Source organism: Thalia democratica, chromosome 7 (genome assembly GCF_965202585.1).
Source record: "Thalia democratica chromosome 7, ktThaDemo2.hap1.1, whole genome shotgun sequence".
Lineage (NCBI taxonomy): Eukaryota > Metazoa > Chordata > Thaliacea > Salpida > Salpidae > Thalia > Thalia democratica.
Window position 1 is genome coordinate 41677088 of NC_139171.1, and position 22336 is coordinate 41699423.

Here is a 22336-nt window from a genome sequence, read left to right on the forward strand (position 1 = left end):
AATAAACCTTGAGCGAGAGTTTAATATGTTTTAATTGATTGTTGAACTAAAGTAATTACAACTACATCAATAACAGAATTATTAACAGATCAAGTAAAAAGTTCGAAGTTGGGGTCAGTTTTTTGACTTGAAATAATTTTTTTCTGGGGTCTAATTTTGTAATTCTTCTATTTTTTAAGGTATTTTTTTTTACTTGATTAACATTTTAATTTTTTTACCTATCACTGTAACCCCTTACCATTGGTAGGTTTTTTTTTCTTTTATTTTTGTCTTTTTTTACTACCACTGTTATCCTTAACTCTTACCCTTGGTCGGCATTTTTTTCTTTTTATTACTTAAAAGATGTTTTTTTTTTACTATCACTATTACCCCTAACCCTTACCCTTGGTCGGTCTTTTTTTTTTACTTTCGTCCAAGATTGACCCTTCGTGCAAAAACTAGCCTTCGTGAAAAAGTGTCTTCATGCAAAATTGATCATAGTGAAAACTATTTAAAAATAGTTACTATTATGCTAAAATATATCTGGAGTCATTATTTTTACTTGCTAAAACTTTCGGGGTCATCTTTTTTACTTGACTAATCTTTTTTACTTGTTGAATACTGGGGTCTTTTTTTACTTTTTCCGTATTAATTAAACACTATATAAATCAATCGTGTTATAAACTTATAAAACTTTGGTGTAAGGTTAATAATTATTCTTGTCTAATATTAAATGAATGCGGTATTTAAAATTATATTACAATATTTAAAAAAACCTAAAAAAAATGTTTCCATTTGATTATCTTAATTTAAACTTTTAATCATGTTTTTTTTTTAATTTAATTGTCTGTATATACATTGAAAACTTTTTTTTGTAATATTTAGCTGCTTTTTTACTGTTATCAAACTATTTAAATTTGGCTTGGAGAACGAATATTGCTAAACTAGATTTGGTTACATGACAACTCAAAATCCGAAATTTGATATGTTAAAAAAAAACATTAACCGGCGTGAAATTCTAAGAAATAAAAAATGTACCAGAAGGTCAAATTGATATTATTATGATGTTAAAAAAAGAAAAAATTAAAGATTAACAAAGAAAATTCTTAAGTTCTCATATTTTGGTAAGTTAAATTTTTTAAAATCTAGATCTCAAAAAATAAATTAAGTTTGAAAAAGTTTAAAAAAAATCTTGTATATCTGTATAATGATATTTTGATGTTTTTTTTACAGTTTTATACAGCCTTTATAAAAGTAAATTAAAACAAAAGTATAAAACTATAACTTATACAATTAAATTTTGGCGTACTTTTAAAGAAAAAAAGAGAAAACCAGAACTAATAGATGCAAAATTAAATTAGGGTTTATTTTTTGACTTACTAAATTAATTAAAATGTAATAACCTGAGGAATGTTAGAAATGTAATAATGTTGTCTTTCTACAGCGACTAACTCCTTTTCAGTTTCTGTAAAAGAAGTCACAGTACCAGACAGACTTGATGTTATTGATAGCGCGTACGATAAGGCTAGTCCTAGTAGTCCTGCTGACAATTCTGTAATTATAAGGTTTTTAGTTTTAGAGCTGCAGTAAATAAGAATTAAAATAAAATAGGTAATAAGTTTTCTAGAGTTATTTACTAACAATTTTTTTAGCCAGTATTTATTTCGAAAATCATCAAAAAAGCTGAGATGTTTCGGGCCATTCAATAAATTCTTAACTTTTTAACTAAACAACAATCATTTTGTCTAAATACTGACTAATAAAAAATAATCTAAAATATGGATAACAATGTATAAGTTAAAATTTTAAGAAATTTTATAACAGTACTTCTTTTGGTATTTAATACTATTAAGTGTGATTAAACAACTAAAATACAATGAACTATCAATATTGCTAGAATGTTTACTATAATAGAAAATAAAATTTTTAATTTACTAGAAGCATAAAATCCATAATTTTTTAAAGTGCGCGTTTAGAAAAAAAAATTTGCTATCATAAACTAGTTATATATTACAGGGGTCGTAAAACTGCTGTCCGCGGGCCAAAGCAAAAACTGCGGCCCGAGAGGTATTTTTAAATGAAATACATTATTTTTTAAATCAATAAGAAAAAACTTATTGTGGTAAAAACTAATAACTTAACTTTGATTTATATAAACTATTCTTTACTATTGCATTTTTTATCAAATTTTTAGATTGAAATAATATTTTTCAATTTAATAGTACAATAGTCTTAAAGTAAATGCGGCCTATGGAAGACTTTTTTTCTATACAGTGCGGGCCGCGAACAACAATTTTGAGAAAAAATGACGCAGCCAAATCGTTCAAAGCCCAACGTCTAAGAAATTGTTAGCTTTTTAATAGATTTTAGTCTTTACGCTCGTTTTAATCAGTTTTAATAGTTAAGTTAGGCTAAAACCGATTAAAATGAGCGTAGAGACTAAAATCTCACAATAAGCTGACTATTTTTTAGACGTTGGGCTGTGAATGATTTGGCTGCGTAATTTTTTCGGACTTAACCCACAAACTATAGCTTCAGTGCATATGAAACTAAGACCGCTTGGGTAGATCACATTAGCATTTATGGCGAAAATACCCGTCTAATGAGTCCTAATAAGGACGAAACCGGTTGTGGGTTGTCTCGGATACTGTTGTTTATGGTCGTGTGGTGAAGCTAATTGTTTATAACAAACAGGGTTGCCACTCGCTTTTTCAACATTTTTTTTTTCAGGTTTTTAAAAGTACACATTTTTGGGTCTATTTTAAGTTTAAAGCTAAGTTCAAGGTAAGAAACTAAGTTAAATAGTAAAAAAACATTGAAAAGATACAGTAAAACTACAGTAAATATGTTTTTTAGTAAAAAAAATCTAATGATGACAAAAAACTTTTATTTATATGATAGAATTTTTGAGTCAAATCGAAATTTACTACTGATCATGTGAAAATTGTTAAAATTCCAGGTTTTTCCAGGTTTTTACGCCTAAATTGTCAAATTCCAGGTTTTTTCAGGAAAAGTGGCAATCCTGTTATAATCGATGGCGAAAAATATTTCAACATTGTCGATGATGGCGAAAATAAAAACTGGCTATGTTAAAAAGATAAATAACATAACTTATAAAACCAAAATCACAATTTTCTTCATTAATAATTTTCGAAATAAATATATTAAACTGTACTGGAGTTTAAACTGTTATAAATAATAGAATGTTATAAATTCAGTTTTTTAATATAATTTTACAAACGTGAAAATATTTTCAAAAAAAAAGACATATTTTGTTCATTGTTAACATTAATATTAATATTATATTGTTTATTGTGCAATGTTGGACTCAGACATCAAAACCTGAGCCACTTAAACAGGACACACAATGAGAAAAATTAAAATAAAGTTCAAAACATAGTTAAGAAATTTTAGTACTTTCTAAAATAGTCTTACCCGAGGAAGACTTTTTATCACTAAAGTAGAGATGTTCCAAAACAGATATCAGAGAAATAGCACCAACAGTTAATGATGCTAATAGTTGTAACCTCATTGACAGCCAACCTACTGCGGAAACACTGGAGTAATTGCATCGCTGGTTTGTTTCCACTAAGTTTACGCTCGTTTTCCTAAAGTACAATAATAATTTAAACATACAACTAAAACTGCAAACTATTTTCTCAATAAGTTTTGAAATTTATTTGTCTTAAACAGTAAAATATTTTAAACACGACACTGTTTTCTAAGATCAGTAAGTGACGTTAATATAAGTATTTCACATTGTTTAAGGAGTTCGAAATTTTTTTTTGAAATATTTTAAAGTTCAGTGGTCTGCCGCTAAGCCACTCATGTTGAGCTCGGGTCAAATATGCGCAGTTATAAAGGCTTTAAAGCAATGTTTGATAAGCTTAGCTTTCATTAATGTATAAATAAATGAAGTTTAATATCAAAAAAATAAACAGTCTAAATATACCAAGATTTTTTTGAATTTTTGAAATAGTAAAATGTAGATATATCTAAATAAATTTTACTAAAAGAATTTACTAATGTATATAGTTTCTGAAAATAGTCGTTAAAACTATAACAAGAAAGAAATTCTAGTTTGAAATTAACAGCACTTAAAATATAAACGATACTAATATATACTTTATTAAAACAGTTTACAAATAAAATAATCCTACTATTGTCAGTTTTTTCAAAAATTTTAAACTATGTGCAAAACTTAATAAAATATTCAGCTTACTATACGTATCTTGGTGCCTCTTATTAATCATATACTTACCTCTATCGAGTATAATAAGTAACAACTAATTTCATTTGACATGTTTAACTTTTTTCTTTTTTTTTAAATTACAAAACAATGTTTAGTAAAAATTTAAACTGTTTAAAAAGTAAGGGTAAATACTTTATTCAAAAAATTTAGCAAAACAAATTATTTCTATACAGATGCTTTTAATATTTCAAATTAGGTGACTTTTTATACATCAAAAAATCAAAAAGTATACAAGTTCTATGATCAGCATGTGTTACAGAACAATTGGGCATAATTAGTTTTTATTCAAAAATTATTTCCAGAAAGTTGCATAGTAAGATTAAGTACCGCATTTGGACTACAGACTAAAATCAAAAAAAATTAAATCTATTAACTTCTAATTTTTTACACAGTAATTTAGATAAAATTTTTCATACGTATTTAACTTAAGCATACAGCTGCCATGCTATAAACACTAAAAAAATAGTACAATAAACAAAAATAATAACAATTAAAATTAGCCTATAAAAATATTTACTGTCTCTCTAGCGATGCTAGCTAAGCAGCAAAGTTATTTCCTTATAAATAAATAAAATTACAAAAACTAATTAAATTTTACAAAACAATTTATATTTTGACTTAATCTATTACAAGTTTAACAAAACAAATTAAATAACAAACTTAAAAAAAGAAGCTTTTTTAAAAGCAGTTATTGTTGTTATGCCATCTAAAATTTGATGGAAGTTGTTGTATATTGGAGATAATGTAATAGAGCAAAATCTTTTTAGTTCTCTAGAAGTGTGTCTATAGTATTGCTGTTTAAAAAATAGTTTGTTGAATAATATCTACGCTATTTAAATTTTTCTCATGTAATACTTACATACATGTTTATTTGTTTTGATAAAGCTGCAAAACGCAGCGAAACATCGCTAGTAACTTTGAAAAACAGATACTTTTAATATTTACTAAATACATAAATATAACTTGAATAAATAAATAAAAATTTACTATACACACTTTAAAATAACTGAAAGTACTCACCTGTATAAAAAAATAAACAAGCGACAAGGGTATGAGCACAATAGTAAACATTGGCACAGCGAAACATGATACGGCAACGATGGCTACAAGTGAGGAAACTTGCGCTAAAAATATATTTAGCATAAACGGTAGCGAATCATCAACAGTGTACATGTCACTTGATAAACGATTTATAACACGACCCATTGGTATTTTATCGAAATAAAATGTCTTGGCCTGTTGTTGTATGTAAGTAACTTTATACGAGGGTTTAAGTTGTTTAAAAGAGTTAAAGTGAAATAAAACTATAGCTAAACCATAACTTTAGTAGTTTTATAAGAAAAAAAATTATAACAGTATATAAACAAACATAAAAAACTAACACCTAAGATTTTATTTAGTAATTGTCTGTGCATAGATTCAGCGGCATTAAGACCTCCATATGCGAACAAAAAAGACCTTATTAATGTAATGAGGCAGTTACAGCCCACTATTATTCCATAAACTTCTAAATAAAATTTCCAAATATTCTCATTTTCACCTAGAAATCATAAATGACTTATTCTAAAGAATAAAAACTCAAAAAACGATAAAAATTTATATTCGAAAAAAAACAATAAGCGTCTGAAAAGTAATTCGATATAGCAACTTATTTTTCTGATTGTAATTTTCTTCAAACTCCATCCAGTTGTGTGCATTTAGATTGTATGGTTATCGAATCTTATATTTTGTATAAACATCCAAAAACATATCAAACCTAACAAAAAACTTAAAAGAAATATATAAGTACAACCAACGTATTTCTCTCTTAGACAATTAGGTTTGTCTACAATTATATTTTGGTATGCATGTCTTATGAAAAATCAACAATTTAATTTGCATACATTCAGTTATGATTTGAAATAACAATGGAGTTTGTATTTTCCAACTAACTAACATTCAAAAGTGCATGAATATTCAAATTCTAATAAATTTGTTTTATTGTTAATCATGTTATATTTTATCAGTAAAAACCAGAAGAAAGCTATTATCATAATCTTATTAATTAGACCTACATAAACATTTGTTTTTTTTAAATATATATTAATTTTTAATATGTGGCCCTTAAGAAATTTCATTAGAACTTTAGTTGTCCGAATTTGAATTGTCGTGATTTTATTAGTCTTGTAACTAATTTTTAGGGCATACTTTCTATTGATAAATTCACTTATGCCTTTAAACTGTCTTTAATAAACTATTTAGTCTAATTTTTTGATTGTTAATTAAAAATTCATGATAGATGCTAATCATTGAAAATGCTGTTGTTGATGCATTTAAGATTTTTAAGGTAAACCAAAAATTTAAAACTTCACCATTTTTATTTTGATGAATTGTGCTTAAGTTAAGTAAATTAACTAAAACATTTTTTTGATTATGTATAAAATACAAAGAAGATACTACTTTTATACACAAATGACTTTCAAAATAACAAACTAGTTATTATAAAAAGCTAACAAATATCCTGTATAAAACAACTCATTAAAAACTAATAAAAAGTGTGCTTGTTAAGATTAATAATTGCCGTAAAATAATTTTTTGTTAAAAATATTTCTTAGATGATGCATTGTAATCTTAAGAAATTTACTCACGATTGAAAAACAAATGCAAAACAAGTTTGTCAACATATCTGTAAAAATTTTTAATACAACTTTGATAAATTACTGGTCTAATAACAAATTTCAAGTGTAAAAAAAAATTTTTGGTCAAAAGTTTACTGTCAAGAATCAATAATTTCAGAAAGTTACACTTCACAGTTGTTATCACTAAACTACTACACTAGCTGTTTGAGGTCAAGTTTAAAAGGATTTTTTTATTAATCAGATGTACAGACTCTGATTTAGTTATTTAAGTATTTACTAAAATAATAAAGCTAGTAGTTTTTTTTACGAAAAACATGCATCGAGAAAAATACAGCTAAATATGATATTAATAAATCAGAGATTTATAAAGAGTTAATAAATTAATATATTTATTCTCTTAGGTTTTTAATCTGCTACTTTATCACCATTTAAGACTCTAGTCCTGATGGGTAGGTGTCAGAAATGCCCAAAGGTATACTTTTGCACAAATTCAATTTTGCACGAGTAATCCCTTTTGTACGGATTGACATTTTTGCACGACGTCACTGTTGCACGAAGGTACATTTTTGCACGTTTTTTTTGTATTATTCAATCTTTTTATAACTATCACTGTTACCCATATTCTTGGTCGGTATATTCTTACTTTTATTACTTTTATTTTACTAATTCTAATTTTTTTTCACTATGAATATTACCCTTAACCCTTACCCTTGGTCGGTAAGCGGTCCTTCCTGCCGTACAAAAGTGACTCTTTGTACAAAAGTGACCCTTCGTGCAAAACTGACCCGTCTCAAGTCCTGATGGTGCGATCCCTTAACATCAAAGATAGTTACATAATATACCATTATACAGCATACAATTTAATAAAATCTGTCATATTAGAACTCTGTTCTAAATATGTTTTTGCTCAATCAGTTAAACAAACTCAACGTAAAAAACTAAAGACAATTTTATTAAAACCTAAATATATAAAGCTTAATTACGATAAAGGTAGTATATTTTAAAACAAACAAAAAGCGATTTCAAGACACGGATCAAGTAAATAAATGGATTATATTTGAAAGCTAGTTATAACAAGCTAAAATAAGTCTACTTAATATAAGCAAAAAGAAAACATCGGCGAAATAAACAAGAGCCAAAGCTTGGATTTTTATGTTCTGTGAAGACAAGCTAAAAACTTGTTGATTTGATAAAAAAAACTGCTGGACTTTATTTCTACTTTTTTGTCACGTTAAAGACAATTAGAATATCTGACGTTACTGATCATGTCAGCAAATAGCAGACTCATGGTAAAACTAGATAAAAAAAATATATTGAAGATCATAGCTTTCTTCGGTTACTACTGACTGACGAATTTCAGTAATAACTTAGTCTTCCAAAAGCTTTAAGCTGATGATCAAAGTGGTATGGTAAATATATCATGCCAACTTTATGCAAGTTTTATTATGTTTAAAACTATGTTAATGTAGAACTTAATGTAAAACTTAATTGCAATTAAAACTGCAAGCATAATATTTTTAACAAAGATTATTTTTAACGTTAGAAAAAATAAAACTATATATTACCAGCATTTATTAAATTTTTCTTGCTGAGAATGTAAACATACGCAACTGGATTGAAAGCAACAGAAAACTTTCTATCGTTATCATTTAATATTGAATCACTAAGAGTTAAATTAGCAGATGTCCATTGAGTTAACCACCAATCAGAAAAAATTTTTGAACCTAAAAAATACTTTTTTTTAAACTTAAACTTACACCATGTACATATTAACACCATTATAAATTTATACCTAACTAAAACCACTTCAGAAGTCAATTCAAGATTAGAGAATTTTAGTTAAATTTAAATCATTGTTCGACTATTTTCAATCAGAATAAAAATATCTAATAAAAATTGATGTCTAGAGATGCCGATAAAATTAATAAGTTTTAAAAAAAGTTATCAACAAAAACATCAATTAACCTAATAGCAAAGTTAATTTCCTTTTGTAGTAAAAAACTTACTTTAGTTCATATAAAGGTTTTTTTAGAACTAATATCGTACTTTTTATACTTTTACAAAATAAAATAACTTTTTTAGCTACTCAGGTTTTTTTTAATAAGAATTTAAAAAAAATATGGATAAAAATACATCAATAACACAAGTGTTCAGTTACGTTTATTTGGTACAACTGAGACCGACTGCTGAGCAGATGTTTTTTATTGTAATAAAATACATTTACAAAGTATAAAATAAACTCAGTGAAGTTAAAAATTTATTTAGACATCTACTAAAACCAATTTGTAGTATTTTGAGTAAGCAAAAAATCTCGTACCTATACTAGAAGTTTTTATTAAAAACCACAGTATTATTTGTATGAAAATAGGTAGTTTAGCATTTGGCATGTGCTCTAACAACAGACAACTTATTTTATCAAAGATTAAAGTAGAAGAAAATAGATAAACAGAATTAATAATTTCTTAGTTTGTAGATGATTTTTTAAAATACTTATTTTTTGAAGAAAAAACAACGTAGTAGATGAAAATTTGTAAAAAATCTGGCCTTAAAAATTTTATAGCTAAAATTATTTAATTAATTTTTTGTAATTAGTGAAAGTTAAGATCAGCATGCAAGTTTTAAATTAGATCCATATTCTTTAGATAAGTTAGTTATAAGTAAACTTTTATAAAACAAAAACAGACACCATCTAGCGAATAAAATAGTAATAACAAAAAAAATACAAAATTATTTAAATGGAAGTTATCAATGAACTAACAATTAGTGTTATATAACTGTATAGCAAAGAATAAACCAAACCTTTCATAAGTACAACACTGAGTAAAATAATTGCAAAAAGAAATTTTCCTATTGCATTGTAATAGGCAAGATAAACTTTGTTATTAATACCACCAACAGATTTATCTTCTTTATCGATATGAGTATCTATTTGACTATCTTCCTTACCAATCGGGGGACCAAGATCACCTTATTTGATGGTTTTTAATAAACAGACATTCTTTTGTTATCATAAGCTTTAAAAAATAAAAAGCACTAACGTAACAAATAATCTTAACTTTTAAGTAAACATATTTGTTTTAAGAAAATTATCATAATTTTTAAGCTCATAAATTGTTGTTTGGTGCACTAAAATTAGTAGAGCATTATTGTTATATAATAAGTGGATAAAAACTTTATATTCACAAAAGCAGATAAAACATAAACAATATTTTATGATTCATATCTATCAGAACACTCAATCTGAACTTAAAGATATTAGTAAAATAACAATAAAACACATTCTTAGCTAAGTATTAATTATTTAACTAAATTTATAACTTGTTTAAGTATTTAACAATTTTTACTGTTTATTAAGTAAACCTAAATACAATGAAAAAGTGTTTAATTTTTTTCCTAAATTTTATTCATATTTTCCAGTTTTTAAAATTCTGTATTAAATAATAAATTATTTTAGAAAAAATAAAGTTTTACTTGTATTTTCACATTTAGTTTGTTCTTTCTCAGATGACAAAAACTCTTTAGTATTATCAAAAGATTTCAAGTTTCCATTTTCCATTGAAAATACTACATCAGCTTCTTTTAAATACCTTTAAATTTATTACTGATAAATGTTTGAAATACGTAAATAAGTTTGGGAATTTCACTAAACTTAGTTAAGTTTCAGCAAATTAGTTGGTAATAAATCAGAAGCTAACGTTATAAACTATATATTAAATGTATCAATATAATGTTAAGGACAATGTATAAAACAGTTTAGTTATGTTTCAAACTTACTTTAAATGATGAGTAGCTAGTAAAATAGTTTTATTTCTTTCCACCAAAAGTTTAGCAATGCAATTTTTGTATATATGATCAGCTACATTATCATCTAATGCAGAAAATGGATCGTCTAACAAGTAGATTTCCTTGTTCTAAAAATACAGTTGTTACCATAAAAATTGCCTTGAATTAATGCCTCACAAATTGATTTATATAGTTTTTAATCTTACAACAAACATTTAATTTTTTACTATTGCAAGTTTAATGTCCATATGATGGACCTAGACCACTTAAACAGGAAGACACATAAAGAAACAAATCAAAAATAAAATAAGACAAAAAGTTCAGTTTGTTTAAAACAAAGATAAAAACATATTTAAATAAAATATGTATAAAATCTATATATTAACATAAAAATCCAAATTTTTAACCACAAACTTTTATTTGTTTATGTTTCGAGGTAGAACGATCAACATGAAATATTTAAATGCATTGACTAACAACAAAAATATAAACCTAAAGCTCCAAGCACATTATATATAGACTGGCGCGATAAATAATCATTTAACATATTAAAAAACGACTCATCATTAATCATTTATAGAGGAAAGGCGCTGCTTTAAAAAGTTGAACTATGTACTGAGTCAAATCTTAAAATTAAATCAACGGTTGATAAAAATTACTTATTCATTTTACTAACAAACATTTTATTTAAATTAAGCTTTTTTAACTTTAATCGAAATTCTTCAAATTTTTTACAAGAAACTAATTCATTTGGAAGTTTGTTCCATTTTTCAACTGACCAATTAAAAATGAATTATGCCAAGCCTCATTACTGAAATGATGTTTGCATGTAAATTTTTTGCTATTTCCTCTCAGTAAGTAATTAGCTCTATAAGGTTCAAAAATAGATTGTAGTTTCACCGTTAACTAGTTAAAAAAAGTAATGAGATCAAATTCAAGTCTCCTGTATTAAAAAGATTTAATATTAAGTCTTGTTAGTCTATCAAGTGAGACGTATAAAAAATATTGCAGCGGTTGAAGATTAATCTCTTATATTTTCTTTGAATAGATTCCATATGGTTAATATGTTTTATTTAAGTATTGAGACCAAATTAGTGTGTTATATTCCAACTTAGGACGAGAAACAACATTTTAAGGATGTTTATATCCGAAGACTTAAACTCTACTTTAATTGGTAATGTTTGAAACATTTTACAACCACTGACAAATATAAAAAACTTTAGTATTGATCAAATCACATAGGCTGTACTTGTGAAGAAACAATACTACGCGATTCCAGAAATTATACAAATTCATAAGTCTACAAGTCTTACATACGGGGTCAATATTGACGGGTCAGATGTGAAAAAGTTTGGTCTTTGGCGGGTCGATCAATTTCAATTAGTTTAAAAAAATTACACATTTATTTGACTCATTTCGACAAAGCACTTATACATATTAAAAAAAAAATCGCATAGATTAAGTGCTTTGTCGAAAAGAGTCAAATAAATTAATAATTTTTGTGAACTAAATGAAATTGAATATATATTTGAAACTTATACTAGATATGTACTCGACTTATACATATAAAAAAAATCGCATAGAATAAGTCTAGTACATATCTAGTATTAGTTTCAAATCTCTGTAAATTATTCATTAGACCTTTATTTATTTTTATTTTTTTGTTTTTTATTTTGAATTGCAGAATATCTAGTGTAAGTTTTAAAACTTGGTTTATCAGGCCAGATCTATTTCCTCTGGGGCCGAAGTTTTACCTTTTGGGATTCCACTTAAAATTTGTATACATTTGATCTGACTCGTAAGCCGAACGTTTCTCACCATTACCTTACATACTAAAAAAATTTGCGAATATGAAATAGTAGAAAATAAACTTTGGAGTTATATAACAAAATAAAAGTTTGCAAACGTATGATAAAAAAAGAATCTGATTTTTTTGCATATATGTATTTTTTAGTTATTACTTTAAAAGTTTTTAAAACAATTTTTGCTCAACAAAAAAATATTATTTAGTTTTACAAGTCTACCTGGTAGACAGCCCTTGCGAGTGACACCCTTGATTTTTGACCACCACTCAACATAGTCCCTTGTTCACCACAAAGTGTAGCGTCACCTAATGGCAACGATGACCTAAAGTCTTCATCCAGACAACATGATTGAACTACTTTTTTGTAGAACTCATCGTTGTATGGAGTATCCCATGTTATATTTTTTCTACATATTACATTAAAATAGTTGTTTTTTTTTCAAACTTTTATTTAATTTGTATAAGTTTAATGTAAATAATTTTTATGTGCTTATTGTCTTTAAGAAAACAAACTAACATCATTTTTTTAAGTTATATATAGTAGTTTTTAAGTGTAATCTAAAGTATTTGAAAAAATTTAATTTAAGAATAATAAATTTTGAAATTTTTTATGAAACAAATAAAAAAGTATTATTTTCCGTAATGAAACAATTTAGTCAACGTTTATTTTAAAATTTAGTTTTAAAGTTAACTTACTTAAATTATTAGCTAAACTACAATTAAAGCTTTTTTCCAGATTAAAGTTTGAAGGAAGAAATAACTTTTTAAATGCATTTTGAAACTTTAAAAAATAATTAAAATTTTCATCAAGACTAGAAGTGTTTTATATTGTAACAACGTTCTAGATAAATTTCTACTTTACTTAAAAATAACCGTACTAAATGCTTTAATACAACTAATAATTTTTATAAAAAAATAAACTTAATTTTATTACTTAAAACATCTAACTATATCCTAAAAATCTAAATCTTTGATTTTGAAAATACGATTAGTAAACGATAACTATTACCAATTCAAACATTTAAGGGCATAGGGGGGTAAACACCTTTTTATGAAATTTTATCTTATTTTGTATAGTTTTTACAGCTACAAAATGCTTTTTACAGGTTTTAAAAACTCAAAACAATTTTTGAGATATAGCCGGCCAAAGTCAGAGGCAACAATAGGATCCTTATGGGAGGCGCAAACTAAAACGGCAAATAACTATAAATCACTAAAAATCTATCTCCTCCTACGTTTTTTGAGATAACCACCTCAAATTTTCAGGAAATGTTCCTTGCAATATTTAGAAAATTCTGTCGGAACAAAATTTAAAAAAATTAAAAGATGAAAATCTTATAACAAAAAAACAAAAAAAAAATGTTTTTTTGTTTATTTTTTAATTTTTTTAAAATTCTTTTCGACAAAATCTTATAAAAATATCAAGGAACATTTCCTAAAAGTTTGAGGTAGTTATCTCAAAAAACGTAGGAGAAAATTTTTTTTAGTGAAATAGTCTATTTTTGCCGTTTTAGTTTGCGCCTTCCATAAGGAACCTATTGTTGCCTCCGACTTTGACCGGCTATATCTCAAAAATTATTTTGAATTTTTTAAATCTGTAAAAAGCATTTTGTAGCTGTAAAAACTATATAAAATAATATAAATTTCATAAACAGGTGTTTACCCCCCTTATGCCCTTAAATACAGTTTGATTTTCTTAATCAGTACAAAATAGCTACGCAAACTACTAGCAAAATAAATAAAAATTATAAGAATCATTTAAATAATCAATAATTTTATGCAAACTTATTTAAATATAAACAAGAAATAAAACTTAAACTGATAGCTCATAATTTACTAAAAAGTTAAAAGCATCAAAATAACAGTAATTAAAAGTATAGTAATAAAAAGTACTCATTTATGTTAGATACTTCAAATTATAACTTAGTTTATTTGTTATTTGTTTTATAGAAATTTATAAAGTATATTATGCAACATATACACTACTATCTTTTTACTATTTTAATAAGCTTTAAAATATAAGCTACACTCAAAGTTAAGTATTGTTAAAACACTATATTGACTTAATATACACATCATATTTTTTTAATATGAAAAAGCAAACATAGAATAAATTATTTGAAAAATATATACTATTTATAGATTTAACCTTATTTATGGGAAATCATTAAATAAATAATTTACCATAAACACTGTTTATTGAACTATCAAACCTGTTAATTTAACATTTAAAAAGGCTGACTACCCGTTATACCTACCTTTCATTCTACTGCTAACAGAGTACAAAGTTATGACTACCACATTGTTTTCAACTACAAATATCAATACAAGTATAATCTACTGACGCTTTAATTTCTTTAAGTAAGACATTGTTACAAAACTTACTAGTATTTAATAACACTGCAGCAAAGTAAATAAATTATAAATTACTACTAAAATAACTAGCAAAGTTTTACTACTCCTGTCTACTTTTAAAAAAACTTCAGAAAAAAATCAATTGAAAACTAAGTCAATAAAAAGCTTATTTAATTCATACATTTTAGTTATAACATTAGCTATTATTTTTCATCTAATAAACGAAATGGTATATTAATACTGCAATATTTGGTTCTCAATTAAAAGAAACATATAAATTTTTAAAGACTTAATTTATTAACTACAATTAATTTTGAGAACTATCATTGATAAAAGAAACTTTTCAAACTAATTATTTTTTAACTTCTATACTTTTAAAAACTTCTGCTAACCCCTAAATCTAACTATTTAATTTAATAATCTTCAACTTAGCTTTTATAACAATCTTATGTAAACAAATTCACTAATTTAAACTACATTTATACCTGATAGTAGTATTTTGAATCCAAGGTTCTTGAGTAAGTAAGGCAATTCCATTTTCTTTAAATCCATTAACAAAAACACTAGAGTTTTCGTGCTTGTCTAATTGACCACAAATTGCCATTAATAATGAAGTTTTGCCACTTCCAATTTCTCCAACTACTCCTACTAGTTGACCCTATCAAGTTGAAATGGATTTTAGTTACCAGTTGGTTTACCACTTTGTATGTTTATAGCAGTAGTCGTTTCTTTACTTAAGATTAAGCTTAAGCAATGAATGACAAAAATTTAATTTAGAACTAATGACTCTTCCCCAATTAGTAACAGCTATAAAAATGATAAGAAAACTAAGACACATGTAAAACGTAGTACAAAATACAAATATGATTTTTACCGTGTGGATATTTTACCTGTCATTGAAAAGTTCTATAAGTATGTTAGATAGGGATATTTTTAAAGAGCTACTATCTAAAATACTACTAGCTAATACAGGAAGTTTTAGCAAAATATATTTTTACTGAATTATTAAAAAAAAACAGTTTTTATTGATTTTTATTTAAACCAAACTAAAGTCACATAAAATCAGGAAAAAAAAATAACACAGTAACATTTCTCTTAAGTACGCAATTTGACACAGCCCAAAACTGCATACTCAACGGGAAGTGCCTACCTAAGAAGTACCAGTCTAAATTAAACTTTTATTTAGAATTATTAATTTTATGCTGAAAATTGCTTAGTCAAGAGAAAGATTACAGTACTATGTTTTTTTTTCATATCTTTGAATAAAAGGTATAAATTATTACAGTTAGGGTGTTAAAAAAATAAATATTAAGTTATTTAAAAGTATGGTATACATAAAATATAAAACATAAACGAAACTTTTTTAACTTCAATGTTAATATTCTTCAGCGTAAAATCAAAACTACAGAGAGAATCTATAGAAGAATGTGATTGCTCTAAAATATTTTCAGCAGAACTTTCTTCAAGAGACTCATTTTCTTTGCTAGAAATTGGTTTTATAATTGACGGCCAACTAAAATTTCCATCTACAATCTGAATGAGACATTTTTCAGGTTTAATTTTATCTGTAATTTAAAATTCTTTAACTGGTCTACTTAATTTCATAAAAAAGTAGATTTTAAAAGTTGTTTACCTGAAACAGATCCTAATAAACCATTTGAAAAGTAAGTGTTTACAGCAACTTTTTGAGTGTCCATATATTTCTTAATTCTTTTATAAGAAACTAGAGACTCTATAAGACCATTTAATACCCAAGGAAAGGCGTTTAACGGTGATATCAACATGTTTATAAGAGCAATAACAGTAAAAACTTGAGCTGTTTGAAGATGAACAGACTGAAATACAGAATAAAGAGAAAATGTTAGTAATGATATAATAATTGGAGTTGAAGCCCACAGAAAAACACATCCAGAATCTAAGTACTTTATACCTTTTAAATTGGATAACTCTTTTTTACGATGATCATTAATTTTTTCCTCAAATAAATTTTCCCAACTGTGGTTTTTTACAGTTTTTAAACCTAATAAAACTTCAGTAGTTAGACTAATTCTAGCATCTTTATTCTTCATCATTCCTACGTTGTATTTAGCAATTTTTGTTGCAAGAAAATGATTAATTACTATCATTATTAAAGCTATTCCTAAACTTCCAAGAAAAACTAACCCAATTTGTTTATACAACAAATATAAAGTAATAACAACTTGCAATGGTAAACTCCAGAACTGATGAAAACTAGGTAAAAAATTAACCATTCTATCCACATCTGTGTTCATTAAATTTGTTATTTCTCCTGTACTGTAGTAAGGATTATAAGACGAAAAATCAATGGTTTTATTAAAAACTGATGTAACTGCAATAGACTTGATAGCTATTTTGATTTTTGCTATCTGAAATTCAAAATGAGTAGAAAAAAATGCTTGTAGCAAGCAGGATAAAAATAATCCCGCTGTGTAGTAAAAACCAAGAAATTCGTTAGAAGAACTTTGTACGTAATCAATTAAAAGATTTAACAATAAAGGGCCACAAAACGACAACAAATCAGCAAAAAGTTTTAATAATCCACATAACAAAAACCATAACCTAAACTGTTTTATCAAAATTCTTTTTAATGTTGTGCTGTTTTGCTCACTGTTGTTTGATTCTGAAGTCAAGTTTACATCTTCAAATAAAATGTCTGAACTTAGTTCTTTTGGGAGCACAAAAGTATTTTTTGGTTTTTGCAGAGTATGTTGTTTGCCACGTTTTACTAGAGGATAAACCCAGCTAAAGAATAATCTGTAGAAAAATACTCAACATTATAATGTGTACTACAAAAATGTTTATTAATTTAGTACTATGTTTATTAAATTCTTTCAAGATATTTTAAAGCAGACTCAGTTTCGGTCAAAGAACTCTTCAGTACTTATTTTTTTAAATCTAGAAAGATGTATGATAGTTATGAAAAACAGTGCTAAAACAAAAAAAAAAAATACAAATAATTTTTACTTTAAAACAAATCTTTACTTATGAAACAAAACTAATTAAATTTTTATCTTACGGTTGAATGTATCTTACAGTTTAAATATTTTTGGGTTAAGTATCAAAATCAAAATGTTAATAAAAAAGTATATCATAGAACAATGATAAGAACCTAGATGCAGGTTTCTTTTTTTCTTCTTGATAGTTTTCAAAATAAACATTGTTAAAATAAAATTGTACTTATTAACTGCAGAGCAAAAAATAAATGTCCCCTTAACAATAAATGCTTAGTTGCTAATGTCATATATAAAGCAACAATCAGATCAGAAAAAGAAACTATTTGGGCTCAACGGGTGGCACTTTCAAAAAAAAGGATAGTACAACTGTATTAGCAACTTTAAAAACTATAAAGAGAACGGAACAGAAATATCGAAGTATATATAGAAGCTTAATAACAACAAAATTGACTGGGAAATAATCCAATACATTGGCAAAGCCAAAAACCCACAAAGTATTTGCAGTACTTGTATATAAGAAAAATCGCGATTGCCAAGGCCGACTGAAGGGATAACTTAAATAAACGGTACAAACTATTCTATTCATCTCCCCACTTCAAAAAAAATACATTTTTAAACTTAAACCTTAGTTGTTAGTAATATTGGTTTTATGTATGCTTTTAAATAGTTTTTTATTTTCGACAAACTAAAAGCTTTTTTTTATATCCAAGCAAAATATCAATCTTTCATAGCCATTACAAGCATATGTTTCTTCAAAACTTAAGTCTTAAATTGTCCCCAATATTAGTTTTATGTACGCTATTATTAAGTTTTTATGTGACTACTATTATTAACAATCTAAAAGTTTTATAAAACCCAAGCAAAATTTCAAATTGTTATAGCCAATACAAACAAATATTTCTTTGAATTTTCTATATCTGTGTCATAATTCAAGTTAGCCAAATTTTTAACATAAAGCTCCTGCACTACTAATAAGCACAATTTTATTTTGAAAACTTTCAAGAAGAAAAAAGAAACCTGCATCTAGGTTCTTATAATTGTTCTATGATATACTTTATTATTAACATTTTGATTTTAATACTTTACCCATAATGTAAACTGTAAGATACATTCAACTGTAAGATAAAAATTTAATTAGTTTTGTTTCATAAGTAAAGATTTGTTTTTAAGTAAAGATTATTTGTATTTATTCATTTTTTTGTTTTAGAACTGTTTTCCATGACTATCATACATCTTTCTAGATTTTTTTAAATAAGCACTGAAGGTATTTGACCGAAACTGAGTCTGCTTTAAAATATCTTAAAAGAATTTAATAAAAATATTTTTTTCCTCTAGAAGTTGAGATTTTTTTATTAGTTTTCAAAAAATTAAAACATATAATAAATTTAAAAAGAAATTGTACAGTAATATTCCTCTATTGTATTATAATAAATTTACTTCTAGTAGATAATAATCAAATATTTGAAAACCATATACTAAAAATATTTTTTATGTTGTAAGTTTTAGATCAATTGACTTCAGTAAAAAAATTACTTAATGCTTTTTAATAATGCTGTTTTAATTTAAAACAAACTACGTTAGATAAGTTAGACTGAATATTCAAAAAATTAGTAAATTTAATTTTAAAAAATATGCATAAACTTAATTTTAAGAAAAAAAATCTGTTAAAAACCATTGTATTTTTTTTTAAACTAGATAAATAGTTTTCTGTAAGACTTAAATTAACAGTAGTTTATACAAAATATATATTAAAACAAATTTAAGGGCATATATTTCTTAGCTATCTAAAACTTTTTACCATTTAACAAAACTCAAAATATCTGTTTTGAATATAAGAATTAAAGTTTGTGAATTTCATTAGTTTTTAATAGAAAGTGTAGATTAAAAAAGCAAAAAAGGTTTTATACCACTAGAAATCTATATACTCTTTTACTTCTAATCAATTTTTTAATTTTTACGGGAAGTCTATTGTTAATATTAAAAACTGATCTATTGAACGAAATTTATGCTGGTTAATAAGTTATTTTTATTATAATTCATTTAATTTGTTGAATTAACAATCTAATTTTGTTTTTTATAGAACTGCTTATTTATTTTGCAATGTTAAAAATAATAAAACTTTACTTTGAAAGAATGTTAGCAGATGATGAACTTAGCTCTTCATTTGTATCAGTTAAATCATTTCTGTTTTGCTCTGGAGTATCAGAAGAAAATGAAATTGTCCTATACATAGTATTTTTTCTGATAAGAGTACTTAGATACAATACTTGACACGACAGCAAAACAGATTGCAAAAGTACACTTATAACTACTGATGTATAAACTGACAAGTCCCATTTTTCTGGTGTGTTTGCACCTATTTGAGTACTAAGCATAAAATATAGCTGGTCGAAAGCTCTAAGGAAAGACGACAGGTAATATGGAAAAGTTAACAACCAGCAAAATGTAATTGCTCCTGGGCCTCGTTTGAATAAAAAATGCACCTTACATAATTTCATTAAATACAAATGATGAAAACTTAATGCAACTACCTTGAACGTACCACTTATAATGAGAGGATATAGAGACTTCTGGAAAAAAATCAAATCCTTGAATAAAGAAAAACAAGCTACAAAAAAGGATACTAAGTTGCATGTTTTCCTTAAAGCAAACTTATGAAAATAATTTTGTCTGACATCAGGTGCTCTTAAGTTTCCCACATAATAAGAACTAGTTGCTGCCAATAATGTAAAAGGAAATAATGCTAACACTAAAGTTTCAAAACAAAGCGACAATGAGTGATTGTAACAGCTTATTTTTGTGAAGTTGCAGCCACAAAAACTATCCAAAACCTTTTCAGAATACATCGAAATATCAAAAAAATGTGTTGCTCTGAATTACTACTGTAACTGTTAGCAGAAATTTTTGGTTGGCATAATTTGATGAATTTATAGTATCTGTAATTTGTTATTTCAACAATTTTATGGAAAACATTTTATTTGATTCAAAAATCTAAATTATAAAAGTTTGTCAGGTTTAAATTATAAAAAAAAATTTGATAACAACAAATAAAAGGTTTAAATTATTTTTTTATGTTTTTATCTTTAAAAATAGCTTGTCCAGTCAACAATAAACAAAAAAAAAATATTTGAGGACCTTTTTTCAAATAATGGTTTTAGAACTTAAACATGCTGGCAGACTAAAAATATCTGCAAGTCAATATAGTTCAAAATTTAAAATGATATTTGTATTTTATGGTAACCCTCACAAAAAATACTTAACAGTTCTAATAAAATTCATAAAATTTAATTAAACTGTTAATTATTGAATTACTATTTTGCAACAAAAATTGTCTAATAATAACTAAAGTCAAAAAAAATTAGGTTTACTTTATTCATTCTTATTTGAACTTATATGTCTAAGTAGCTGAAATTTCTAGAACTACTTAAGTTTATCTTAAAAAGTCAAAACCTTGTACATACTTTGTTGTTTTAGTAAAGTATAGGTTGGAAAAATTAAAATAAAGTAGTTAAATATCAATAAACAAGCATAAAACTTTTATTAATAGAATTTAAAATATTTTACAAAACTTACAAATAAGTGTGATTAATTAAAAAAATAATTATTAAAAGACATAAAAGTCTACTTGAACTGTATAATACCTCGTATTTAAAAATGCAAATATTCTAAAACTAAATCGCTAACATTTTCCATTGAATTTAATAATTAATTATACTTTGCAACAACTTTTAAAGAAAGTTATAATTTTGGTATTTTTAAAATATCATGTATGTTTTGTATAATACTAGTAATCTTAACGGAATGAATATTCTAAAAACAACATACTTGTTTAAAGAACAAATATAGTTGAAGCGAAAACTATGTAATAGATTCTTATAAACTTAATAAGTGAATGTAATCTTTTATTTTAAACAGTAGGGAATTGATAAAATTAATTTATCAAAAAAAAAGTTTACTAAAGAATTTACAAGAAGTTAAATAACTTATTAACATCAAGAAGTTTTATAAATATACCAAAAAGTAAACTAAAACTAAACACGCGACATATCTTTTGAATTAAACACTAAATAAAATTTCATAATAATGTAACAAAATACTATTCTTTATTTCTACAAAGAATTAATAAAATTTAGTAAATTGTTGTTAAAAAACAAAAATCATTTTAAGACATAAAATATTATACATACTTGAAACATATTTAACAATTAAAATAAATTCAATGAACTAATTTCAAAAACAGTTATTATTTAAAATAATTAGTTTTATTTTACTTGACAAAACATTTTATTTATAAAAGACTCAGTTAAATTTATTAAACCACAAGAAATCTTTTTTCATTACAATGAGAATTTGTTTTAAAACTTTTGATATAAAACGTTTTTTAGTCATAAAAACAATTCTAATAAAAACATAACACTGATAGAATGTTATAAATTAAACAGTTGTTAATTGAAAACATTAGATTTTCAACATAAGTTTAACTTCTTATGTTTGCACATTTAACAGCAAGTGAATCAAGGCACTCAGCAAACATATCTAGGTATTCACCAGGTAGTTGTTGTCTTCTTTG

General features: G+C 25.2%; 1 protein-coding gene across 2 annotated transcripts in view; it reads right to left on the reverse strand.

Annotated features, from left to right (window-relative positions):
* The window catches only part of LOC145840819 (ATP-binding cassette sub-family C member 10-like), a 32600-nt gene extending 11902 nt beyond the window's left edge, over nucleotides 1-20698 (reverse strand). For both annotated transcript variants that reach the window (XM_082948157.1, XM_082948158.1), the window contains exons 1-14: nucleotides 19891-20698; nucleotides 16425-17566; nucleotides 16151-16356; nucleotides 15277-15449; nucleotides 12657-12843; nucleotides 10624-10760; nucleotides 10321-10436; nucleotides 9649-9816; nucleotides 8415-8573; nucleotides 5614-5771; nucleotides 5252-5467; nucleotides 4892-5025; nucleotides 3415-3587; nucleotides 1383-1531 (exon numbers count right to left, since the gene is read on the reverse strand). In XM_082948157.1, coding sequence (XP_082804283.1) covers nucleotides 1383-1531; nucleotides 3415-3587; nucleotides 4892-5025; nucleotides 5252-5467; nucleotides 5614-5771; nucleotides 8415-8573; nucleotides 9649-9816; nucleotides 10321-10436; nucleotides 10624-10760; nucleotides 12657-12843; nucleotides 15277-15449; nucleotides 16151-16356; nucleotides 16425-17566; nucleotides 19891-20612 — 3840 coding nt within the window. In that variant the 5' untranslated portion in view covers nucleotides 20613-20698. The remainder of the gene's footprint in view (nucleotides 1-1382; nucleotides 1532-3414; nucleotides 3588-4891; nucleotides 5026-5251; nucleotides 5468-5613; nucleotides 5772-8414; nucleotides 8574-9648; nucleotides 9817-10320; nucleotides 10437-10623; nucleotides 10761-12656; nucleotides 12844-15276; nucleotides 15450-16150; nucleotides 16357-16424; nucleotides 17567-19890) is intronic.
* Nucleotides 20699-22336: the final 1638 nt, after the last annotated feature.